At 36.0% G+C, this 23,073-nt stretch overlaps 1 protein-coding gene across 2 annotated transcripts in view; it reads left to right on the top strand.

Moving 5' to 3' along the window:
• Nucleotides 1–14,355, top strand: part of LOC114653869 (peroxidasin homolog) — a 279,611-nt gene extending 265,256 nt beyond the window's left edge. The window contains exons 20-23 of one of the 2 annotated variants that reach the window (XM_051929375.1): nt 7,050–7,173; nt 7,287–7,416; nt 8,953–9,066; nt 12,017–14,355. In XM_051929375.1, coding sequence (XP_051785335.1) covers nt 7,050–7,173; nt 7,287–7,416; nt 8,953–9,066; nt 12,017–12,151 — 503 coding nt within the window. In that variant the 3' untranslated portion in view covers nt 12,152–14,355. Of the gene's footprint in view, nt 1–7,049; nt 7,174–7,286; nt 7,417–8,952; nt 9,067–12,016 lie in introns of those variants that run through there. The other variant, XM_051929376.1, reaches the window with a different exon arrangement.
• Nucleotides 14,356–23,073: the final 8,718 nt, after the last annotated feature.

Below are 23,073 nucleotides of genomic sequence, written 5' to 3'. Positions count from 1 at the left end.
ATTTTGTAATTATTTATCAAGTAGGGCATATGAATATTAAAGAACATATCTTATCATGTCATTTTAAAATGAGTTCTTCCCCTGATTTGTCTACTATTATCAGAAAAAAATCTACAATTAGAATCTCTAAAGATCTCTGTAGACCTATGCTATATGTAGAAAAAGAAGGAAATCTGGTGCATTTGCTCATTTTAAAATTTTGTTTAACATTTTAAAACTGGCTTGGATTAGAGTCTATAAAACCGAGACAGACACTCACATTAAATGAGCGGTTTGTTCATGTGTTTATGTAGACAACTTCCAGAGACTCTGTTTTCCTATATATCTACAGTATATAGTAGCCCGATGTTTCTTGGTGAATTTCTCAATTTGAGTATCTCTGCACCTCTGCTGTCCTGCCCAGAGCTACCTCCTACCTTTTATCTGTTGATCTGTCTTCAAACTCCATATATACCGCTTTTCTTTACATATGCATAAGGTGTTACTGTGCCTTTATTGGTTTACTGAGTGTCATGGAGTTTAACTAATTCAGTGGCACATATGTAGTAGATGAGAAAAAGTTTGTTGGCAGCCTTATTGTTTTTAAACTCTGAACATCTATAACTGTATTTCTATCCTAATATTAAAAACTATTCATAAAAATATGCTTTTTGGTGCCTCATTATATCAGTATACTGTTACCTCTTTACAGACATACTTCTCTTTCATAAAAGCAAAATATTAACATAATAACCCAGAAAACAATTTTTCACTTCAATTCAAAATGACTATTACAATTTGGCCGGCTAGTTGGTCATAAATGCAGTGGGTTTGAAGCCTTTATGAAGTGTTTTGTACTGTAACTTGCCTAATGATGTATATCTTAATCCTTACTGCCTTCTTTCCAAGAAACACCAAATCTATACAGTACATCATTTTGCAAAAGCGGTTTCAAGCCTAAATCAAAATTCTCGGCTTCATTATCAATTCATAAATGTTTTTATTTGTCAAACAAGTTGGTATTTTACTGTATGTACACTATTGGAACTATCTCCTGGCAGTGCTCCTTACACCTGGTACTCTGCTCCTCAATATCTTCATTGTCTTGTCTCGCAATGTTCTGCTTAAGTAAGCTCTTTTTCTGCCTCAGATTGCCGACCTGCTGTGCTCCTCTAACCAGGCACACACAATACAGGATCACTCACAACGTAATTCAAAATGAATCTGACACTTTAAAAAAAATGATTACTTAGTATTTTGTATCATATGAACATTATTTTTGTACCTTGTAGCAAGGAAGACTGTGAGATAAATGTGAAGTCAAAATAATGAAGCCACAGTATTGCAGGATCAAAGGAACCTAGCGATAAAGCTTAAATGTGAACCAAAGTCATAGTTGAGAGAACAGAAACAGAATTAAAATAAATAAAAGAAACGAGATCTTAAGAAGAATGCAAACAAACTTAGGAATTATTTTGTCTTTATTATATACAAACTCAGACGAGGAAGTGACCCCTGGCAATGAACCTTATACCCAGTGACCTTTGATTTGGCCAATAGCAATGCCCAGCAACCATAAACAAAACCATTCTGAAGAACGTCTCCATACTGGAAACAAAATATGAAAATAAATAACAAAAAAAAAAAAAAAACACACTTTAAATCAAAGTGCAATTTTGTAACCACCTCCAAAATGTAATAATCAACCCTTGCTACCATTCTGAATACAAAACCTGACACAACTGCTAGAAACCATGCAAGAAACTACAAGGTCACCTTTGATTTAATTCCAAATTTTTGCACTTGGGGAAATGAATGAGCACATTGTGGCTGACATCTCAACTATCAATGATGATGATATTCTACAAAGAGTGTGGGAATAAATTAGACCACAGAATTGATGTGTGTCACGTGATACAAGGGCCTCAAATTTGCCATTTGTAAGAAAATCCGTGAGAGCTCCTTTACAAATTGGCTTAGATGACATGTTCATATACTGTAATACTTAATTACTGAGTAATACATTTTTGAAAGTGTTCAGTTCCTTTTCAGTCACCTTGTATTATAACTTTGTATTCAAAGGCCCATCCTCTTGTCAGTATTTTGACCTTCATGGTCCTCATTAAGAGTCCCTTCTTCACATGTCCCTTTGGGACTGTTTTAGCTTTCTAGTCACTGCCTTCACTCTGTTGTTCTGTTTGCATGTTGCTCTTTGCTATTCAGGCCTGGTGCTAAATGACCTACTGAACTTTTCAAACTTTACCAAGGACTGTAATTCTCTGTTGACTGTTTATTAACTTTATACTACCTTGCGAGCATTCTCCAATATTATATGCACTCATCCAGGAGTTTATTTTAGTTTATTTATAAGAATGTTTTTTGATGTAATTCAAAAGTTTATAAACATTAATTTACAGTGAGTAAATACAGTAATATTCAGTGAGTTTGCAGACTGTAAAATCTGAAACAGTGAATTGAAACTCATGTCATTTTACTACAATCTCTATTTAGTACCAGGGTGCTTGATAGCATAAAGTTAACCTTCAATCAGTACTGGCTGACCATGTGGAGAGCTGACACTGAGTGATACTGTAATTTTAAAGCTCCTTTACTATTGATACATGAAATGTCAAAATGTCTTAAGAAAGGATGCAGAATCAATTTACTTGTTTATTAATCTTTCAGTATAACATGTAATGTAACTTGAGAGTCCTCTTTCACTCATATCAAAACCTATTTCACCGTAATGTACTATAGCTAATTCTGCATTCATGACCATCTATGCATCTTACTACTCACATTTGCAAAACAAGAAATCTGACTTAAATGTTTTTAAGAGGTTTATCTCTTGAAATGAACAAAACTGCACAGAATAAATAGGAAAGAGAAGAATTACCAGAAGGTGAAAGATGTTAGAAAAGCCATCAGAATTGAGCGGCAATGCCAAAATATATAAATAAAAAAATTTGGATGTAAGTGTCAGTAGGCTTTCTACCCTAGGAACCAAGTTACCCAAACTGTTCTATAACATTAGCTCTGATGCTGATCTTTCTGATCATGAAATAGGTCATTACGATAGCAATTAAGGAAAAGAATTCATAATTAATTGCAGTATTACAGTATTTGAGGGTTCCTCTAGAGCAGGGGTGTCGAACTCCAGGCCTGGAGGGCTGCAGTGGCTGCAGGTTTTCATTCTAACCCTTTTCCTTATCAGTGACCAGTTTTCACTGCTAATTAACTTCTGTTCCCTTCATTTTAATAGCCCTGTTCATAAGGATACATTCCTCTGAATTGATTCTTTTCTTCATTAAATGGCAACCAAACAGAAATGAGGCATAAAATAAGATGGCCAGCTAAATCGGGGCTTCAGACTCTAACCAGTTTCACAAGGAGAAGCAGATTCTTGCTGGTAATTAAACCCGTTACTTAATTCCATGGCTTGTTGGTGCTCTCATTCTGCCACAGCAGACATTTGCAGAACTGTTGATTTTTCTGTTTTTTCTAAGACCACCCTCACAATGTTTTGGTGAGCTGAGAGATCATCCTTACTGAGACCTCCACCTTTCTTTATTTTCACATATTTTGTGATGGGCACAGGTGAGCTGGTCATATGGATTCTTGTTTTGTGTCTCGTTATTGTTTGGCTGCTAATTAAGAAAAAGGAAACAACTAAGGGGCCTGAGTCAAGGTAATTAAAATTAAGGCAAAAGAAGGTAATTAGCAGCAAAAACTGGTCACAAATTAAGAAGATGGTTAGAATGAAAACCTGCAGCCACTGCGGTCCTCCAGGACCAGAGTTCGACACCCGTGCTCTAGAGTGCCTCTTTCTCCTGCACGATTTGTCTCAAACACTAATCGGCACATAATCATCTTAAGTTCCGAATTTTGGTATTTGTCCATCCAGCCGTTTTAGCTCTAGACCATGGGTGCCCAACTCCAGTACTGGAGGGCCACAGTGGCTGCACGTTTTCATTGTAACCCTTTTCTTAATTAGTGACCTGTTTCTGCTGCTAATTAACTTCTTTTGAATTAATTTTATTTGACTTGCTGTTGAAGACCCCTCAATTTTTTTCTTTTTTCTTAATTAGCATCCAAACAATAATGATATACAAAATGAGCCAGAAAAAGACCAGCAAACTGTGTCCATCATACAATATCTGAAAATAAACAAAGGTGAAGGTCTCAGGAATGCTGATCTGCTCTTAGAAAAGAGAAAATCCACAATTTTGGAAATGTCGGCTTTTGCACAATGAGAGCAGCAACAAGCCATGGAAGTAAAGAATTGTTTTAATTAACAACAAGACTTAATTAATTAAGGGCTTAATTAAGCATCTAGTTGGAGTGAAATTGGTTGGAGTTTGAGGCCCTGACTAAGTTGGTCTTCTGTTGGCTCACTCACTTCACATTTCATTTCTGTTTGGGTGCCATTTAAGGAAAGAAATGAAGCAATTCAGAGGAACGATGAAGAAATTCAGTGAAACATTTCTTAAAAACCAAGTCAATTAACCCCTTCACCGCCCTCTGCCGGATATATCCGGCACCGCTGTTTTAATGCTAACGCCATACTGCCGGAATTATCCGGCACATTTGCCTGTGGTTATATGAATGCCTGGCAAGTAGTATAACTGACGGTTTGGCGTGGGTATTATTACTACGTTGTATTTCGACAAGTCTGTGGTTGTTTTGGCCGGTCATGTGACGTGATTCGCATGTAACAGCTGTGAATATGGCGAAACGTAAACTGACTTCAAGTGAGGCTTTGCAGGCGATTTTGGACAGTTCTGATCATGATTGTAGCAGTTCTGAAGAAGATTTTAGTGACAGTGATGAGCAGCAACGTGCGCTGCATGATGCTGTGAATGAAGACGCATCGGATGACGGCGCTGAGTGGGTGTATCCCCAGCATCTCAGCTGGGCTGCTGCCCGTGGTGAACTACCTTTTCTGCATTCGTTTGAGGGAACGTGTGGCTTTATTGTTGATGTAAACAATTACACTGCTGAGCAGTTTTATGAGCTGTTTGTGTCACCTGATTTGATTAGACATTTTGTTCATCAGACAAATCTGTATGCAGCACAGTTTATTGAGAAAAATCCCAATTTACCTCCACATTCCCGTGTTCGTGCTTGGTTTGACACTGATGAAAACGAAATGAAAAAATTCATTGGGATTTTGATGTTGATGGGAATAATCAGAAAACCAGATATTGAGATGTACTGGTCTACAGATCCTATGTATGCAACACCTATTTTTGCAGGTGTCATGACACGTAACCGATTCTCTTTGCTGCTGAAATTCTTTCATTTGAATGACAACAGAAACGAGCCAGATAAGAAAGATCCAAACCGCGACCACTTGTTCAAGCTACGTCCTTTGATTGATCATTTATTTGAAGCATTTCAGTTGCCCTACATGCCAGGACCGTCAGTTGCAGTTGATGAAAGTTTATTGTCGTGGAAGGGCCGCTTACAGTTTCGACAGTATCTACCATTGAAAAGGGCACGGTTTGGTATCAAGATGTTTTGCTTAGCTGAGAATTCAGGTTACATTTATAGATTTCGTGTATACACTGGCAACTTGCACAACATTTAGTGGTCAATACTGCTTGAATAAATGTAAAAAATGTAAAAAAAAATGTAAAAAAGTAAAAAAACAAAAATTGTTCAGATTTCGCCTGGCTTGGGGAATATTTAGGGAGTTGGCGGTTAAAGGGTTAAAATTAATTCAAAAGAGGTTAATTAGCAGCAAAAACAGATCACTAATTAAGAAAAGGGTTAGAATGAAAACCTGCAGCCACTGTGGCCCTCCAGGACTGGAGTTGGGCACCCCTGCTCTAGACCATCCTCAAGAAACTGTGACACACAGACACACACACACCCATCATCAGGATGTTGATGTTTTCTGCATCAGGAGAGCCTAAAATGTCTAGATCTGTGAAAAACCGGAGATCAAAATTTTTCATGAATCTAAAGCTTTCACTCCTCCCCCATAGATTATAGGTTAAGGTATGGTGGTTAAAGGATGCAAAGCAAAAAAATCTAAATAAACACACTGCAGTGAAATGGTCCTCATGTTAAGTAGTTTTGTTTCCCCAGAACAACACAAAATATTTTATTTTTTAAATATCTCTGGATATCTATATGTTGATTATGGTAGACCACCATCTTAAATAGGGATGTCCTGGTGACACAACAAGCCACATGACTTCCATGTCACATGAACTGAAGCAAGCATAGTGATAGCATATGTGGGGTTGTGACCATGCATATGCATCTAAAAATGACAGCACTGATCATCCAATAAATAAAACACAAAATGTTGCTAGTAATATAATATACAAATTTATTAAGCAGTCTTACAAATGCGTAAAAAAACTATAATGATAATACTTAATTTAGAAAAGGTCAAAAACATTGCAGACATAGTTTAAAAAACTATTTGGTTACCTAAAAGTTGCAGAGTTATAATTGGTTCTACTTTGTTAATTGTAATTTCACAGTTTACAAAAGTTTCAAAAGGAAACTGAGGACCTTTTTTGAAAAACAATATATCAGGCCACTAACCTAGAGCACTAGCATATCCTTACAATATGTCTCTGCAAGACTTGCAGTACCTTTTTATTAAAGTTGCCTGGCAGAGGTCATTTCCTGTACTATTATACATTTTTTGTCAGCCTGCATATTTATGGTACTGGAATATTTCTTAGAATTCTAGCAATAACAGTCAATTAAAGATGAACTGAGAAGCTGGCTGAGAGAAAGTTAATTGAAGTAAATGGAGAATCTCTTAATTAATGTTAGAAGCATGATTATTGAGCAAATGTACTGAATTCATGAGATATTTAGTTGCCAGTCTACCCATTTATTCTTTAGAAATTGTACAGTAAGGAAAAATATAACCTAGAAAGGCAATGTTACCATATTTATATTGCTAAACATCAGAATGGACAGATATTCCCATCTCATTAGGATTTCCCTTGCGTGTTCATGTGTGTGTGCGTGTGTGTGAGCCACTAAACTTTTTAACATTTGCTGATTTTTGTGTTATATCCTGTTAATGTTTTTATCACCAGACTGCAAGACTCGGGGACAATTCAATGCACTTTCCCAGCACTTCCACAGTAAACGCTCAGTAGATTTCAGTTTTTACACAGTACAACAAGAGAGAGAAAAAATGGATATAGAAAACACTAAAATGTAAGTATTTTATTAATAAATTGCTAGAGTTGAGTAATTTTCAACACAACATAATAATTTTTTTTCATCAGACTAGTTGTCTTCATATTAAAAGTTATTTACATTTTCCCTAGGTTAAAAAAGAATGTGAAAATAAGGAACAATCTTACTAATTATGTCACAGAAAACCAGTTTGATTCAGCTGGAAATTTCTATAGCTTTGTAAGTGAAGTTGAAAAGACTATTTCATCCTTAAGGAAAAAGGTAAGTTCAACTGCTGAGATTAAATTTAAAAATCACATTCTGTATGTCTGAGTGACATGCAGTGTGTGATTTTTATGAAGACAATAACATGTTGTTGATATTCATTTTTCATCTATGGCTATTTAATTGAAAAATTAAGTTTAATTTTAAATTCAAAAACCTTCTACAGTAAAGACAAAACTGTAGCAATACATTGCAACTCAGAAGTGGATTGAGTAGGTAAAAGTTAAAGAAAAAATTAATTAATTACAGTAATATATATATATATATATATATATATATATATATATATATATATATATATATATGAATATTTTTAAGAGAAACAGACATACATAAAAGAGTAAATATAATAATAGACATCTGTTAGAGAGTTTAAAAAGGACATTGGTGTGTGAGAGGACAGGGAAGGAACTTATAAAAAAAACAAATGAGGATCCCACATTGGCTGGTGAAGAGCAACTCTAATAGTTACCACCGGGCGACAGTAAGTCCTGTTTATGTGGAGGCTTCCCCCAAAGAGAAACTTCTGGAACAGGAGAAGAACAGAAAGGTTCTAGCAGACTTGTAAGAAGCCAGTATTAGTTCTCCAGGTCTCTGGAAGTTGGCAAGTAAGCCCCATAGGGAAATTGTAGAGTGTTGCTTACATGACAGAAGGGTAGTCACTTGGAGTTACACATGGCTTCCTAACCCTTTGAAGAAGGAAACTTAAAGAATCAATTAAAAATATACTTTCTCCAGTATGAAGAAGGGGCTAAAGTCAGCAGTCCTGGAGTTACGAAGGTGTCACAGAAATCAGTATTTTAAGTAAAGAAAAATCGAGTTGTAGGGATTCAATTCATTAGCATTAACATTATCATAGTACACTGAAAATGATGAAGGAGAATCTGAATATGAGCAGCTATACCGATTGCAGGAAATGCAGTAAATGTGTAAACAATAAATAAAGAAGAAATAATGACGTCTTTAATAGTCTTATTTTGATAACTAAATAGGGATATATTTATGATAAAATGGCACACCGTATTGTCAGTAAATGAGAAATACTAATTACAAATGAGTTAAAATTACCCAGCACTAACTTGGGTAGTTAACCAATTTGGGCTTCATAGTTCAGTAGAAAAGCAATCACAAACTAGTTTGGTGGAAGGGGTTTGCAAAAAGACTCATCTTCCAAACATTAGACACTGGTCTAACAAACAAGAGGAGACCATATAGTCTGTCAAGGTCATTTGCTGAACTAATAATTAGGTTTTACTAACATCTTCTCCAGATACTGTACTTTTGTTTTCAAAGTTTCTGCAACTATGGGCAAAAACTTGATTTGCTTAAAAAATAATTAATTTTCCTCATATCCTGATCTTTTGAGATACAAGAACAAAGTATCTCTTTATATGTTAATTCCATTAGTTCCAGCCAAAAAATTATTATTATGTATAAAGTAATGTATAAAAAAGAAAGTCCCACTGCTGATTTGGGAAAGGTTGGATTGGTATATACCTTGTATTCTGACACTATTGTTAAATGTCTAAATAGATAAATCAGCTTGAGTCCATGGTGTTGAAAAAGGGCTGTTTTGATGAAAATGGAGTAAACAAGGAGGAAGGTGAACAATGGAAAAGAGAATTATGTAGTCACTGCCTCTGTAAGGTAACAATGTTTTGTTTCTTCTGTATTTTGTAAGTTTTTGAATTTTAACATACACTGTTTCCTGGCCCTTAAAAAACTTTGCCATTCCAATTTTGAGCATGTGTGAAGAAAACTGTAGCATTAGGGAAAATAATTCTAGTTATTCTGTACTCAGACTTAAGGAGAACTCAAGATGTCTTAGTGAGGTACCTCAGATACAGATAACAGAGGTAACGTGTTGTGACCATCGGAATTTTTTCATATTACCGTATGTCCATATTAAGTCTAAGATTATAGAGGCACAAATGCCAACAAGACACAGCCATGGTTAAACTTTAATAAGACAAAAGACTGATGATCCGATTAAGGGAACTTTTCAAAATGAAACACTAAAGATGAGTCATAATCTGTATTTTCCTAATAAGATATCTCAAAAACAAAGCTTTTTTTTGTTAAGTCCTTTTTATTTATTTTGCAACAAACTTTGTACACTTGTTGAGGCCATCTTATATAACATGGCTGCCATGATGTCAGGGATCACATGGGATGTGCATCATTCACACAAAATTCTGGAGTTCATGAAACACAAAATAGTAGCACACATATAAACAAATTTGCAAAATGGTGGCACCCATGAAAAAATAATTTTACTAAATGATACAGAAATGATTTAACTGTCATAATGGTAAAAATAATAAGTAAATAACTGAAGAAAAACTGAGAATTTTTTGCATAATCCTAACAGTGCAATCCTGCATGTGACCCAAAATATGAGGAGCCACCAATGGCCTACTTCCCATTAGTTATGGATTTAAATTTAGGTCCAGCATATTAGAAATAGAAATGGTATTTAAACATCTTGTTAGTCATTGTGATCCTCATACTTCAGTTTATACAGTTGTACCCTCATTTTTAACAAGTAAATAACATAACTACAATGTAATTGGACTACAGCCAGTGTATTCTGCCTGTTTTAAGTGAAGAGATATGCCTTTTGAGGTTATTTCAGTTGGAATGAGGGACAAAAGATATGGTGAAACATAAATAATCAAGTTCGGTGGATTGCAGACAGGCATTTAAAGAGCCATCTTGTTTATTACGTTGGTGTTGCATGCTAATCAAAATGTTGCAGTGGTTTATTTTATATCACCACTGCCTCATAGATCCTGAACCTTTTCTCATTTCCCAGCTAGAATGTCTTCTATGTAGAATTTAATGGTTAATATTTATGAATGTGTGATATTGTCATAATTTAACTGTCTTGAGTTAATTATACTGTTAAAACAATTTCATAAAAGTTTTTCCTTAGATCATATAGCTGAAGAAGAAATCTAGTTATATTAAGAAAATGAGTACCTTGAAGAATGTCCTAAGAGAGACTGAATTGAGAAATTAAGTTGTTTACATGTATTTAGAAATTCGACTAGAATTAGACTATTAAAACTTCCAACAAAAATGTAAAACTTTTTAATGTACGGAGTGGTGCAGAGACACAGTAATTAAAACTGCTACATCACACCTCCACAGTTCACATACTTGACAAATGCTGCTTGTGTGGAAGTGAATTTCAGGTTAATTGAGGACTCCAAAGTGGGCCCTTGTGAGTGAATGTGCCCTGCAATAGCCTGGTGTCCTGTCAAGAGTTTATTGTCCGCTCTACCACTTGTTACCGTAAAGAGGATTAAACGAATACTCCCCCAAAAATATTATATTATATGCTACTTTACCCCATGTAGTTTGTAATGAGGGCTAAGAAAAAAAAATCCTCCCATGTTTCCATGCAGAATTGTGATAAAAAAGTTTAGGATACAATACAATTTTTCACAAATGATGTGAAAAACTTCCACGGGAAAAAGAAAAAAAAATCACCTTATTTGTGTTGCATAATCCAATTATCCAGTAGTCTGCTCAAAACGTGCAAAACACAGGCATTTCTGCTAAAACATTGTTAAGTAGATACTTCCAGAAAAATCAGCACACATCCTAAACAGGAAACTAAAGTCACATGAGATTGGCTTTTTGATTTGAAGATCTGTCTTTCCCCCACATTCATTTGTCAAGAGTCCTGTCTTCATTTGAAAAAGTCTGGGTAGCCATTGGTTCTCTTTTTCATTTGCACCTCAATATTAATTAGAAGAAAACAAAAATCTAAATTAACGAAAATCACAAGAATTTGGGCCAACTTTAGGTTAAATCAACTAAGTAATCAAAATGCTCAAATAACAGAAACGACCAATCTGAAGCAAATATTTGAAGTACTTTGGGTCCAACATTGCCCCCCTGTTCAAATTAAAAAGTATTATTGTTGCTTTTTGTTTAGTGAATTTTTTTTTTATAAAATTGTAAATATTACAGAATGGCACACAAAATATAGAGCTATCTACTGCAGAACAGTATATGGACATTTAATATATAAATTTAAACAAACTCCTGCTTAGTCCACACAGAGTCACAATGACTGAAGGCTTTTTACAGTAACCAGTCTCTAATTCAAGGGACAATTACTGGCAACTGATGGACAGCAAAGGCTTACTTTTATGTTTCTCTGCTAGATCTTGCTTTTACAGTTAACCCAAGAAGTGAAATTTGGCATATTTTGGGAAAGATTTATTCTTCGTTAGTATTTTTTAATGTCGTTCTTTCCCTAAACATTGGGCAAAATGTATTTTACAGGCATAGTTATGAGTGAAAACAAATACAATTTCTTTGCAAAGCTTTTTAAATTGCACACTTTTTTCATCTTCTCATATCTCCATTCTACACAAAGGCACGATTAGAAAGAGTTTGAAACCTTTAACATTGGCTTTCAAAAACAGTATCTGCCTGGCATAGTTTAAACATTTTTCCAAAAGGAAGATAATGTCCTTAGACGGTTCCCTCATGAGTAGCGCTTTAGCTGCTTATTGATAAAGATTAGCCAGATAAATTTATTTTCGAAAAATAATCAGTTTATTTATTTTCCTTGTTTCAGAATGGCCAGATTACATGTTATGTGGAAACCTGTCCTCCTACAAAATGCCTCAAACAAGCCAAACCAACAGATCAGTGTTGCCCTGTTTGCAGAGAAGATATCAGTGAAGGATCTCCTTCAGCCATCGAGTTGTAAGGCAGCTGTTTTGCCTCAACATGCATTGTCTACTGATGTTCACAAGACACTTTAAATGGTTTAATAGTAACGAATTCAATCTTTCACCTCTCTTCTGGTTTAACTGCCATTTTTTGGAATCATCCAGGTTGCAGAGTTGTTCCCCAAATCTTTGAGGTTGATAAACTTTTTATTACTGGCTGCCAAGCTCCTGTAGCTACCTTTTATAACACACAACAGGGACAGTGACTTTATTCTGAATTTGGGTCACAAAAGTAATAAATTCAATACCAAATGCAACATTGAAATCCAGATGCACATTTAAAACTGCACTATTATCTCGGTTCTTATACAAATATGTATTTTTTTACTTTTAATGGAGTGCTTGATGAGAACTCTGACATCTTTTGAATAGTTGTAATTTTCTTTTCTTTATATGTCAATGTATTTTTTCGTGTCTATAAAAATCATTATATTTCCAGAATGCAGGATTATAAACATTTATAAGCACTCAGGATTTAAGTATCTATTTTATTACATAAAAATGGGAACAGAAACGACTTTGAGATTGTTTGTATAATATTTTTTTCAATATGGTGCAAATGTTTTCTACTGAAAGATATTATAGTGTATATTCCATAAATGACTTACGCCTCATGATTAAAATGAACAGCATATTAGAAGGTGAGCTGTGAACTCCATATATAACATAGTGATGCTGGGAAAGTTGCAAACATACAAAAATCGGTTTGTTTTTTTTCTCTAAATGTACGACTCTTATGGTAACCATCTTTCCAAATGGACTTGAATTCCTTTAATATATGGTACAGAAGCAGACAGATCACAATTATTTCTTAGAGGAACACAATATGTCAGTAATAAAATTTAAATGTGCAGAGTTATGGGTTCTAAGCCAGACATGGAATATGGAAGCATGCTACCTCCTAGACCAGATTAATTCACTGCGAGTCTTTGCATAGGTTATTCTATACTCCACATTGGAAATAGGGTATTTTTTAAAAGGTGACATTTGTATCCCTAATTTCCAGCTATGTTTTATTTAAATTGAGCCCCCCAAGCATTTGCAAAGTAAATTGATGTGGACCAGTTTGTAAACGTTAACACATGCAATGCTATTGATAAAAATGACTGCATTGTCAACTGTAAGTAACTAATACTGAAATCAAAATGCCTTTATACCAAACAGTTAGCTTTAAAGGTTCTGTGGGTTGAATAAGTTTAACCATTAAGATCAAAAAAGTTCAGAGATGAGAACAAATTATTCATTCCATCTACCTCACTCCCCTCTACTTATACTGAAAAAAATGGGATGAAGCACGTCATTTACTGGTCATTTGTATGCTAATTCGAAATCATTCTCATAATGCAAGTTTTAAAATGTAAGAAAAGAATCAGAATGGTACATAAAGACAGTTAACTAAACTAATTAAACATCTGCATATAAAACAGATCCATTTCAGCACTACAGAGCAATATCAAATACATAAAGTTTCAGTGACTAGGCCCAAGGCAAAGGCTGTTACTCTAATTATAGGTTGCATGCCATTACTCACAAAATGAAGTCCAAAACCAAGACATACTGTATGGTAACTTAGGTGACATTCCTGATATTTGACAGCCCTAAAAATTCTAACAAACTTGAGGCACTAGATTTTTATTGCAGAATAGAATTTCTATTAAGACAGAAGCCTTAGAAGATACCACGGGTATTTGCGGCAAAGATTTAGGTGTGCTGAATCCATTTCTGAAATTGAAATTTCTCTACCGCAAACAACTTCCACAAGATGGTGGATTTAATGAAAAACACCATTTAAAAAGTTGATTTTTTTTTTTTAAGTAAGTTACTTATGCCATAAGACAAATGAATATTTCATGTTAAGAATATTATATTTTGAGCTGCCGAAATGTCAGTCTTCCCCATTCTTAATGTTAGTTGAGATGGAAATGACTCAAATCAAATATTTTACGCAAATTTTTCCTCTTAATCAATATTTTTTCTCTCTTCTTATGTCTTCAAAGTAGCAATAAATTTATATTTAGAATGTTAGAAAGATACATTTTCATTGCCCAAAAAAGCAAAAGTTGTTGTTTAAATAGTTTTTACAGAAATATGCATGGTCAGGTGGAAGCATTCATTGCCTTGACCAGATAACAGTTGGATACAAAGCCTTCTTTTACTGAGACAACAAAAGTTCTTGGTTTTACAATTTTTTGTGAAGGGTAGATAGAATATAAAAGAAAGTGGAGCTAATTTATGTTAGCCAACGTCTGTTGGTCATTCCACCATGAAACACCTTCAAGTAAGTAATATGTGTAATTTCTAAATAGTTAATTTAATATTTTTTTTTTTTTTATTTTAAACCTTCAACTCTGAAAAACTGGGTGTGATTTAGCAATTCTGTTGCCAGATTTGGATATAGTCCTCTCAAATCTGTATAGAATGCCTAAAACTATTAATGGTAGTGATTTTCTTTTTTTTTCCTTATAATTTTCGTAAGGTGACCACAGACTTCAATGAATCCACAAATTTTAAACAAGTTATTCTCTGTAATTCCTTTTCAGTACTTACAGAAATTATTTTTTAAAGAGAACCAAAGTATGAAACCAGAACTCTGTTCCAATCCAATAAAAGGCAATTGTTTTCAGTTGGACAATGTGAACTTCTAAAAAAAAAAACTGTCCCAATTTTATGTCCTCTTATGATCTATAAAGTTCTGTGTTTTGATCCTCTGTGATCATCCAGTGAACAAAAATGTATGATTTTCGGCATAATCAGACTTTGTGAGGAATTGTGAGGACACCGCTTCCTGCAGATGACACTTAGACTTTGACTGGTTAATCAGTCGTTAAACTCTGCTTTGCTTGTTTCTATGTTTTTAAAATTTATTTTAGCATATTAGTTTAGTTTAAAGTAATTGTGTACTTGTTCTCACATAAGTAGAAGATTATATATAATCATGTTTTGATAGCTCTGTCTCTGCTTTAAACAGTTCAGTTACCGTTTGATGGTCTTCAACAGGGGCGGCATGGTGGCGCAGCGGGTAGCGCTGCTGCCTCGCAGTTGAGAGACCTGGGGACCTGGGTTTGCTTCCTGGGTCCTCCCTGTGTGGAGTTTGCATGTTCTCCCCGTGTCTGCGTGGGTTTCCTCCGGGCACTCAGGTCATGAAGGTTAGGTGGATTGGCAATTCTAAATTGGCCCTAGTGTGTGCTTGGTGTGTGGGTGTGTGTTTGTGTGTGTCCTGCGGTGGGTTGGCACCTTGCCCGGGATTGGTTCCTGCCTTGTGCCCTGTGTTGGCTGGGATTGGCTCCAGCAGACCCCCGTGACCCTGTGTTCGGATTCAGCGGGTTGGAAAATGGATGGATGGGTCTTCTACAGTCTGGCCTATAAAACTGTGCAAAGTAATTTTTCAGTTAAGTCCTTTGGTTAGTGAAGAAAATGTAATTTGCTGTGAATGTTTGTGTGTTATTGGCCAGTCTATGCACTTCCTTCTGTAGTGGTTAATCTTTCAAGAAAGAAGTCAGAATTTAAAATTGAAAGTTATTTTAAACCATTTTAAAATTCTTCACTGATGCAAAGTCATGAAAGAAACTGATTAGCCTTAGTGATTGTTAAAAACCCTCTGCTAACAGGCTTTGGAAAATTGGAAATATTTTTAATCTGTCTGCTTTAATAACAGAATTACTTTTGACAAAAGTATAGGAATGTCGCATATTCAATTCAACTTATTTTCAGTTCTGTATATCTGAACGTTTAGCACTCAGTCTTCATAAGCTCGAGGGGATGTTTTTTTTTTTTTCATTTTCACCAATTTCTTTTCCGAAATTATTTCCAGCCTCTAAATAAAACGTGCGGTTTCCCCTGCTTTGGCATTTTAGCCTTTGAAAGTAGAATAGTATGACAAATGCACTCAAGATGTTAATTTTAGAAGAAAAAAAGAAATAAATCAGATTTCTTGGACCACTGCCAGCAATATAATGCATTTGCTATATAAGGCACAGCCTTTCACTTGTGACAACAAATAGTAAGGTTAAATAAACTTTATTGGTGTATGCTGTTTTCCTAAATCTAGCCATATTTTCTTCAGACAGACAGATTGTTTTGCAAAAAATCAGCTAACGTAGTAACACATTTCCGTCACCTGTTTTACTTCACTAGCATGATTAATGGCCAAAACAGTACACTAACATAACATTCTCAAAGTTAGTTAGTCCAAATCAGGATCATGGCGGGCTGGAGTAGAGGATACAATGAAGGACACCACTCTGAATGGGACATCAGTCCACCACATCACAGGGCCCAATTTGGAAAATACCAAAGCGCCTAACCTACAAATCTCTGGGGCTGTAGGAAAACCAGAGTAGCGGTAGGAAAGCCCCTGCAGATGCTAGAAGCACATTGAAAGTATTTATGGACAACAACCTCAGACCCAGGATGCTGGATCCACAAAGCAACATCACTGACTACTCCATAACCATGTCATCCATGATTTTGCTGTTGTTTTGAAATAAATTATAAAACATAACTTTAACATTTTGTATCTACATGTGCATTGAACAATAATCAGCCATTACTTTGGTTTTATGGATAGATATATAAATAGACCATGCAGTAAAATACAAACTTTGCCCTATTGATAATAAATAAAAAAACTATAGAGTTTGTGACATGGTAAAGGAACAGTATATTACAAGATTCAAGATCCTCCATATTAGGCATTACAGAAATTTATATTGTGCAGAGTTTCTCTTATTAAACATCCTTAACTTTGTTTACCCCACTTTTTCCAGTATGTTAATGCCAACTGATGCATTAAAGCTGTTAAAAATAATTCAAACTAATATCTGGAAAAGGTCATAATATGAGGTTGGTATTCTGAAGGTAGTACTCAATTACTCTGCTTTTAGTCATGGTTGGCATGTCAGCCGAGACTGTTAAGTACAATTAGGACCTTATTACTCATGCTCACCAACACAATTTCCGCTTGGCAACATTCTTGGCATAGTTTGAGCCAAAGTGTCGAAAAAATATATTTGACTTTATTACCATTAAACATCATTTGCACAAAATTTGTTTTAGTAAAGCTCGAACACGTAAAACACAAATGCAAAATGACAAAAAAGGATAACCATCATCATTAATTCCTGCTGCCCCAACCAGCCAATTAAACAAAAACTTAATTAGATATATACATCAAGGTAATGCAGAAGCTATTTAATCAAGAATACAAATTTAGCAGTTATGCAAAATGTATTCATTTTTCAGAACTTTGACAAGGAGTGGAAATCTTCAAAACACAGCACAGGTAAATTAAAGGTCTCACAAACCTAGAGTATGGTTATGGAGTTCTTAAAAGCTGTCACAGTCTGTCTGTTTCCAAATGAACAAATGAAGTTCTGTTTTATCAGCCGGCACTACACAGATGATATTACTGACCATGTTGTTAGGTCAACAGTTTGTAATCTGACTGCAGTTATACAACTTCCAGTACATCGAGTACACTCTCCAGGCTGACTAGAGCAGTTGATCGAAAAGACTGTGTTGACAATTTAAACTTTGAATCTTCAGAGAATTCATAAAGTAGGCACATTTTTGGCATGCTGAAAATCCTCCTAGCTCCCATTATTCTGTCTGTAATGAGTTTGAAGAGAAAAACAACATTGCATAAATCATCCAAGCTATTTATTACTGATGTGATTACCAATATTATTTTACTTTGTTTTGTTTGTTTTTTAATTAATCATGAATTAGAAAAATGCACGCAGACATAACTTAGAGGTTACATAACTATATATATAAGATAAGAGATTATACAACTATGTAACAGGTATAATTAAACAATATATTTTTTTTAACAATAATAACTAAAAATGGCATTATGTCTGTAACAGAGCAACATATTACATCTGCCTAGTACAAAAAATGACATTTTTCTTAGCTAATTAATTTACCTCATATGCACACAATGACTGAGACTCTACCAAAATCAATAAATGGTGCTATTATTTATGCAATCTGTATTCTCCATTTTATTTTTACATGGTGGTATAGCATTGTCTTTCAGTATGTGTCAATATTCTTTTTTAACATTTAAAAATATTTTAATTGATGGCAATTTCTAATGTCAAAAAATACATTTTGAATCTATATGTTCACTTTTACTTTATACAGATATTACTTAAAATGTTACACACAGTATTTTTTTTCTCAGTGGAAATGTTGGTCACACTTAAAATCAATATAAAACATGAATATAAAATCTGCTAATGGTTTTCTGCTCTTAAACATTTTAAAGTACTGTAAATACTGTTGTAATAAATTGTATTTAACAAAAATCTGGTGTCATAGTTGTTATTTAAGTTTTAATTGATTTTATTAAAGAGTGAATGTTAAGGTATTTCATGCTTGGTCTTGGTCATGTTTCTTTTTCTCTAATAAACTCCAGTGCAAAAAACATAAGTTACATTGATCCAGATGGTAAAGGAATACTCCACCCAAAAATAATATATTTTTTATATGTTACCTCATGTACTTTGTAGTGGTGAGCAAGAAAAATTGTAATCTCATGTTTTTATGCAGAGTGGAGTGCAAAAACTTTACAATATAATAGAAGCAAAGGTGACCGATGCTGTACAATGGCAAACAATGTGAAAAACCTCAGTGGAAAAAACAAAATAATTTAGTTACCTGTGTCATATAATCCACATGTCAGTTATCATGTCATATGCACAAAATGTACAAAATAAGGAAATAGTAAAACTAAGATATTGTTAAATAGTTATTTCTAAAAAAATCTATGCACACCATAAACAGAAAACTAAAGCCACATTGTATTGACTGTTTGAATTGAAGACCTGCCTCTCCGTTTCATTTGTTGGTAATGAATCCTGTCTTCAGCTCAAAAAGTCAATGCAAGGTGGATTTATTCTTCTGTTTATGATGTGAGCTGATTATTCCGGAAGTAACTACTTAACAATATTTTAGTAAAAAAAAAATGAGTGCTTTGAATGGTTTGAGCATACAACAGGATAACTGTAATGTGGATTTATGTAACACAAGTAATGTCAGATTTTCTTTTTTAGGTTGACATTTTTCAGATCGTTTGCTGTTTTATAGCATTGATCACTATTGGCTTCTATTACATTTTGTCATAAACTTTTGTAATAAGGAAGTAATAACGCTTCCACAAAGAAAAAGAGTTGGGGACCAAAGGACAAAGAAAGAAAAAAGGCAGTTTTGTTGATCAAGTACTGTTTACAGCAGATGACAAAGTGGATTTACAATGATGGTGTTTTTCTACTGTACAAAGATGGCAGACGGAAATGATGTGGCAGGAAATGATGAAATCATGACTGGCAGACAGGTGCAAAGTCATCAAAAGGAATCGGAAGTGAGGTAGTGGAAGTGACGTCATCTTCTGGAGACCAGATGTGACATCATTGAAGAGGTGCCGGAAGTGACGTCATCAGAGGGAGCCACAAGTGACCATCAGTGGCCATCTTTGGAACCCGGAAGTATGGGAGGTACGTTACTTTTGTTCTTTTTATTTGATGAAAGAGAGAGAGAGGCATTAGTACCATAAACCAACCCCTTGTCTCACGATATTTCACTCACCTCAGGGCTTGTTGACTGCCTTCTAATTGCACGTGTGTGACATGACTCCCCCCTCGGCCTAGACCCATCAGGTCGAGCGGCCTGCACCAAGAGGTCGTAAACACGGGAAAGGGCATCCACATTGGCCTGCAAAGAACCCCTACGATAAATGACACTAAACCGATAAGGTTGAAGGTCCAAAAACCACCTAGTGACACAAGGGTTAGACTCATGATGACATCCACTGAAGAGCGGCGTGATCCGTCACCAGGGTGAACTCGCATCCCAATAGGTAGTACCTCAACTGGGTTACAACCCATTTAATTGCAAAGGCTTCACATTCCACCATGGCATACCTGGTCTCCCGGTCTAACAGTTTCCGGATGAGGTACATAACGGGGTGTCCAGCACTATCGATGCATTGGCTCTGCATGGCTTCAAGTCCTGTGTCTGATGCATCGGTCTGGAGGATAAAAGGAAAAGAAAAGTTAGGAGATTTCAACACAGGTGCTGACGTTAGGGCCATTTTTAAGTCACAAAATGCAGATTCAGTTTTATCGTCCCATACCACTTTTTAAGGTGCCCGCTTCTTTGTTAAATCTGTTAAGGGCGCAGCAATCTCTGAGGAGTGAGGTACAAAATGGAGGTAGTACCACGCCAATCCCAGGAAAGCTTGTACCTCTCTCTTACTCACTGAATGGGGCCACTTAATAATGGCATCAACTTTGGAGCATTGTGGCTTAACGGTTCCCCCGCCCACCAGATAGCCCAAATATTTGGCTTCCTTCAATCCAAAAAACATTTCTTCGGATTAATACAAAGCCCTGCTTGTGCCAGTATCAAGAAGACCATTTTAAACTACACTACATGTTCCTTCCAAGTGCCGGAATAGATAACAACGTCATCCAGATAGGTGGCACTACATTAATCGTGGGGCTGTAACAGTGTGTCTACCAGACGTTGGAAAGTCACTTGTGCCCCGTACAACCCAAATGGAAGGACCATTTATTGCTAATGCCCACTGGTAGTACTAAATTCATTTTTTCTTTTGCAGAGGCCGTTAAAGGAATTTGCCAGTATCCTTTCGTCATGTCAAGAGTAGTTAGGAATTGCATGTTACCTAATCATTCGAGTAGATCATCCCCTCATGGCATCGCATAAGCGTCAAACTTAGAGACCTGGTTGAGACGTCGGAAGTCATTACATAACCTCCATTACCCATCTGGTTTAGGAACCAAGACAATAGGACTGGACCAAGGACTGTGGCTTTCTTCAATCACACCCAGTTCCAGCATACGTCTGATTTCTAACTCTACTTCCGTTTTCTTTGCCTCTGGGAGCTGATAAGGGCGTTCTTGGACAATCACTCCCGGGTCAGTAATAATGTGATCAGTCAGTGGAGTGCAACCTGGTTGCTCACTTACCACTTCCGGTACAGACAGGGTGGCAGTTTCCAATTCTTGTCTTTATCTCCAAGTTAAATCGGATCCAAAATTAAGGGATTGATGTTTAACGAAAAGGGAGCGAGGCTGACTGGAGAAGAGATCGATTTCCCTGTCCTTCCACAGCTTCAGTAAATTTATATGATACACCCGCTCATTCGGTCAATGATTAGGCTGTTTAACCAAATAATTGACGAGTCCTTTTCTTTCCTTAATTTTGTATGGGCCTTGCCAATAAGCCAAAAATTTAGAATGGGATGAGGGAACGAGCACCATTACACGATCACCTGGGAGAAACACCTGGATGGTGGTGTTTCTATTGTAATATTGCGACTGCGCTGCTTGAGCCTTTTCTAGGTTTTCTTTTAACACGGGCCAAATTTTAGCCACTCTATCGCGTAATTGTGCGAAATATTCTAAAATATTTGATAAGGGAAGGACCGCTTCTTCCCATCCTTCTTTTAACATGTCCAATAGATCTCAGGGTTGTCTTCCATATAGTTATTCAAACGGAGAAAACCCTGTATAGGGCTGCGGTACTCCCCTGTAGGCAAATAACACGAGTGGTAGTAACGGATCCCAGTTCCTCCCATCCTCGCTAACAACTTTACATAAAATCTGTTTAAGAATTTGGTTGAATCGTTCTACCAACCCGTCAATTTGCAGCTAATAAACAGATGTTTAGATGTTTAATATGCAGTAACTTAGCCACCTCCTTGAACATCTCCAACGTGAAAGGAGTCCCTTGGTCTGTTAAATCCTCTTTGGGTATCCCAACACGAGCGAATATTCCTACTAATTCCTCTGCGATGATTTTAGATGTTGCTGAGTGCAAAGGAACAGCCTCTGGAAATCATGTGGCATAGTCTACCAAGACCAATATATATTTATGGCCTCGTAAAGAGGGTTCTAATGGTCTTACGAGATCAAAACCGACTCGTTCAAAGGGAATATCAATAAGGGGAAGAGGGACAAGTGGATCACGGTCTCTCCTAGGAATCAGACAAAGCTGGCATTCAGGACATGAAGCACAGAATTGTTGGACCTCCTTGTTTATCCCAGGCCAATAGAATCAAATCTTAATTTTTTCTAATGTTTTTTTGGTACCTAAATGGGCACCTAGGAGGTGGGTATGCACCAGTTCGCACACTTGCCGCTGATAAGTATGCAGAACTAAGAGCAGTGACCTCACCTCTCCCTCATGTTCTGCCACTCAATACAAGAGCTCATTATTAATAACAAAGTAGGGCATTCATGGTATAGGATCAAGAGACAGGTGTCCATTAACTGAAACCGCTGCATTCCTTGCAAATTTTAAAGAATCATCATTCCACTGCTCCCTTTTAAAGGAGGATGGCTTAAGTTTAAACTGGGAAGATGAAGTTTGGATGGAATCTCACTCAACCTCAATGGCGGGGTTTCAGACCAGACAGGCTCCATGGTCACCAATCTAGCTTCTGCAGAGCCTGAAGGCCCTTCTACCCCGTCACTCTGGGTGGCCGAATGGGTCCTAGTGGCCGTCGTACACGGCATTTAGGCAGTCGGATTAGGGTTATCCCCATCCATTACTAAGCCCAATCTTTTATCAGGGACAGTTGTGTTTATATCGCTTTTATTATTAGACCAATCCCACCCCAGTATGACTGGAAAGGGAGGATCTGGTAAGACCTCCATGATCAGACTCTTCATTGAGTTGTTTACAGAAATGACAGAGGAGGCAGACTTATAATAATGGATCTCCCCATGAATGCACTTCAGACTGGTTTTTACTTTAAGCCTCTGTCACAGTAAAACGTAACGGTGAGCGACAATAGAGATGTTGCTCCTGGAATCAAACATCGCCCTTATTTTATATCCATTTATAATTACTGCCCCTGTATATGGAAGAA

This window comes from Erpetoichthys calabaricus, chromosome 6 (assembly GCF_900747795.2).
Source record: "Erpetoichthys calabaricus chromosome 6, fErpCal1.3, whole genome shotgun sequence".
NCBI classification, from domain to species: domain Eukaryota; kingdom Metazoa; phylum Chordata; class Cladistia; order Polypteriformes; family Polypteridae; genus Erpetoichthys; species Erpetoichthys calabaricus.
The sequence above is the reverse complement of the archived record's forward strand: the minus strand, read 5'-3'. Positions and strand labels throughout refer to the sequence as shown.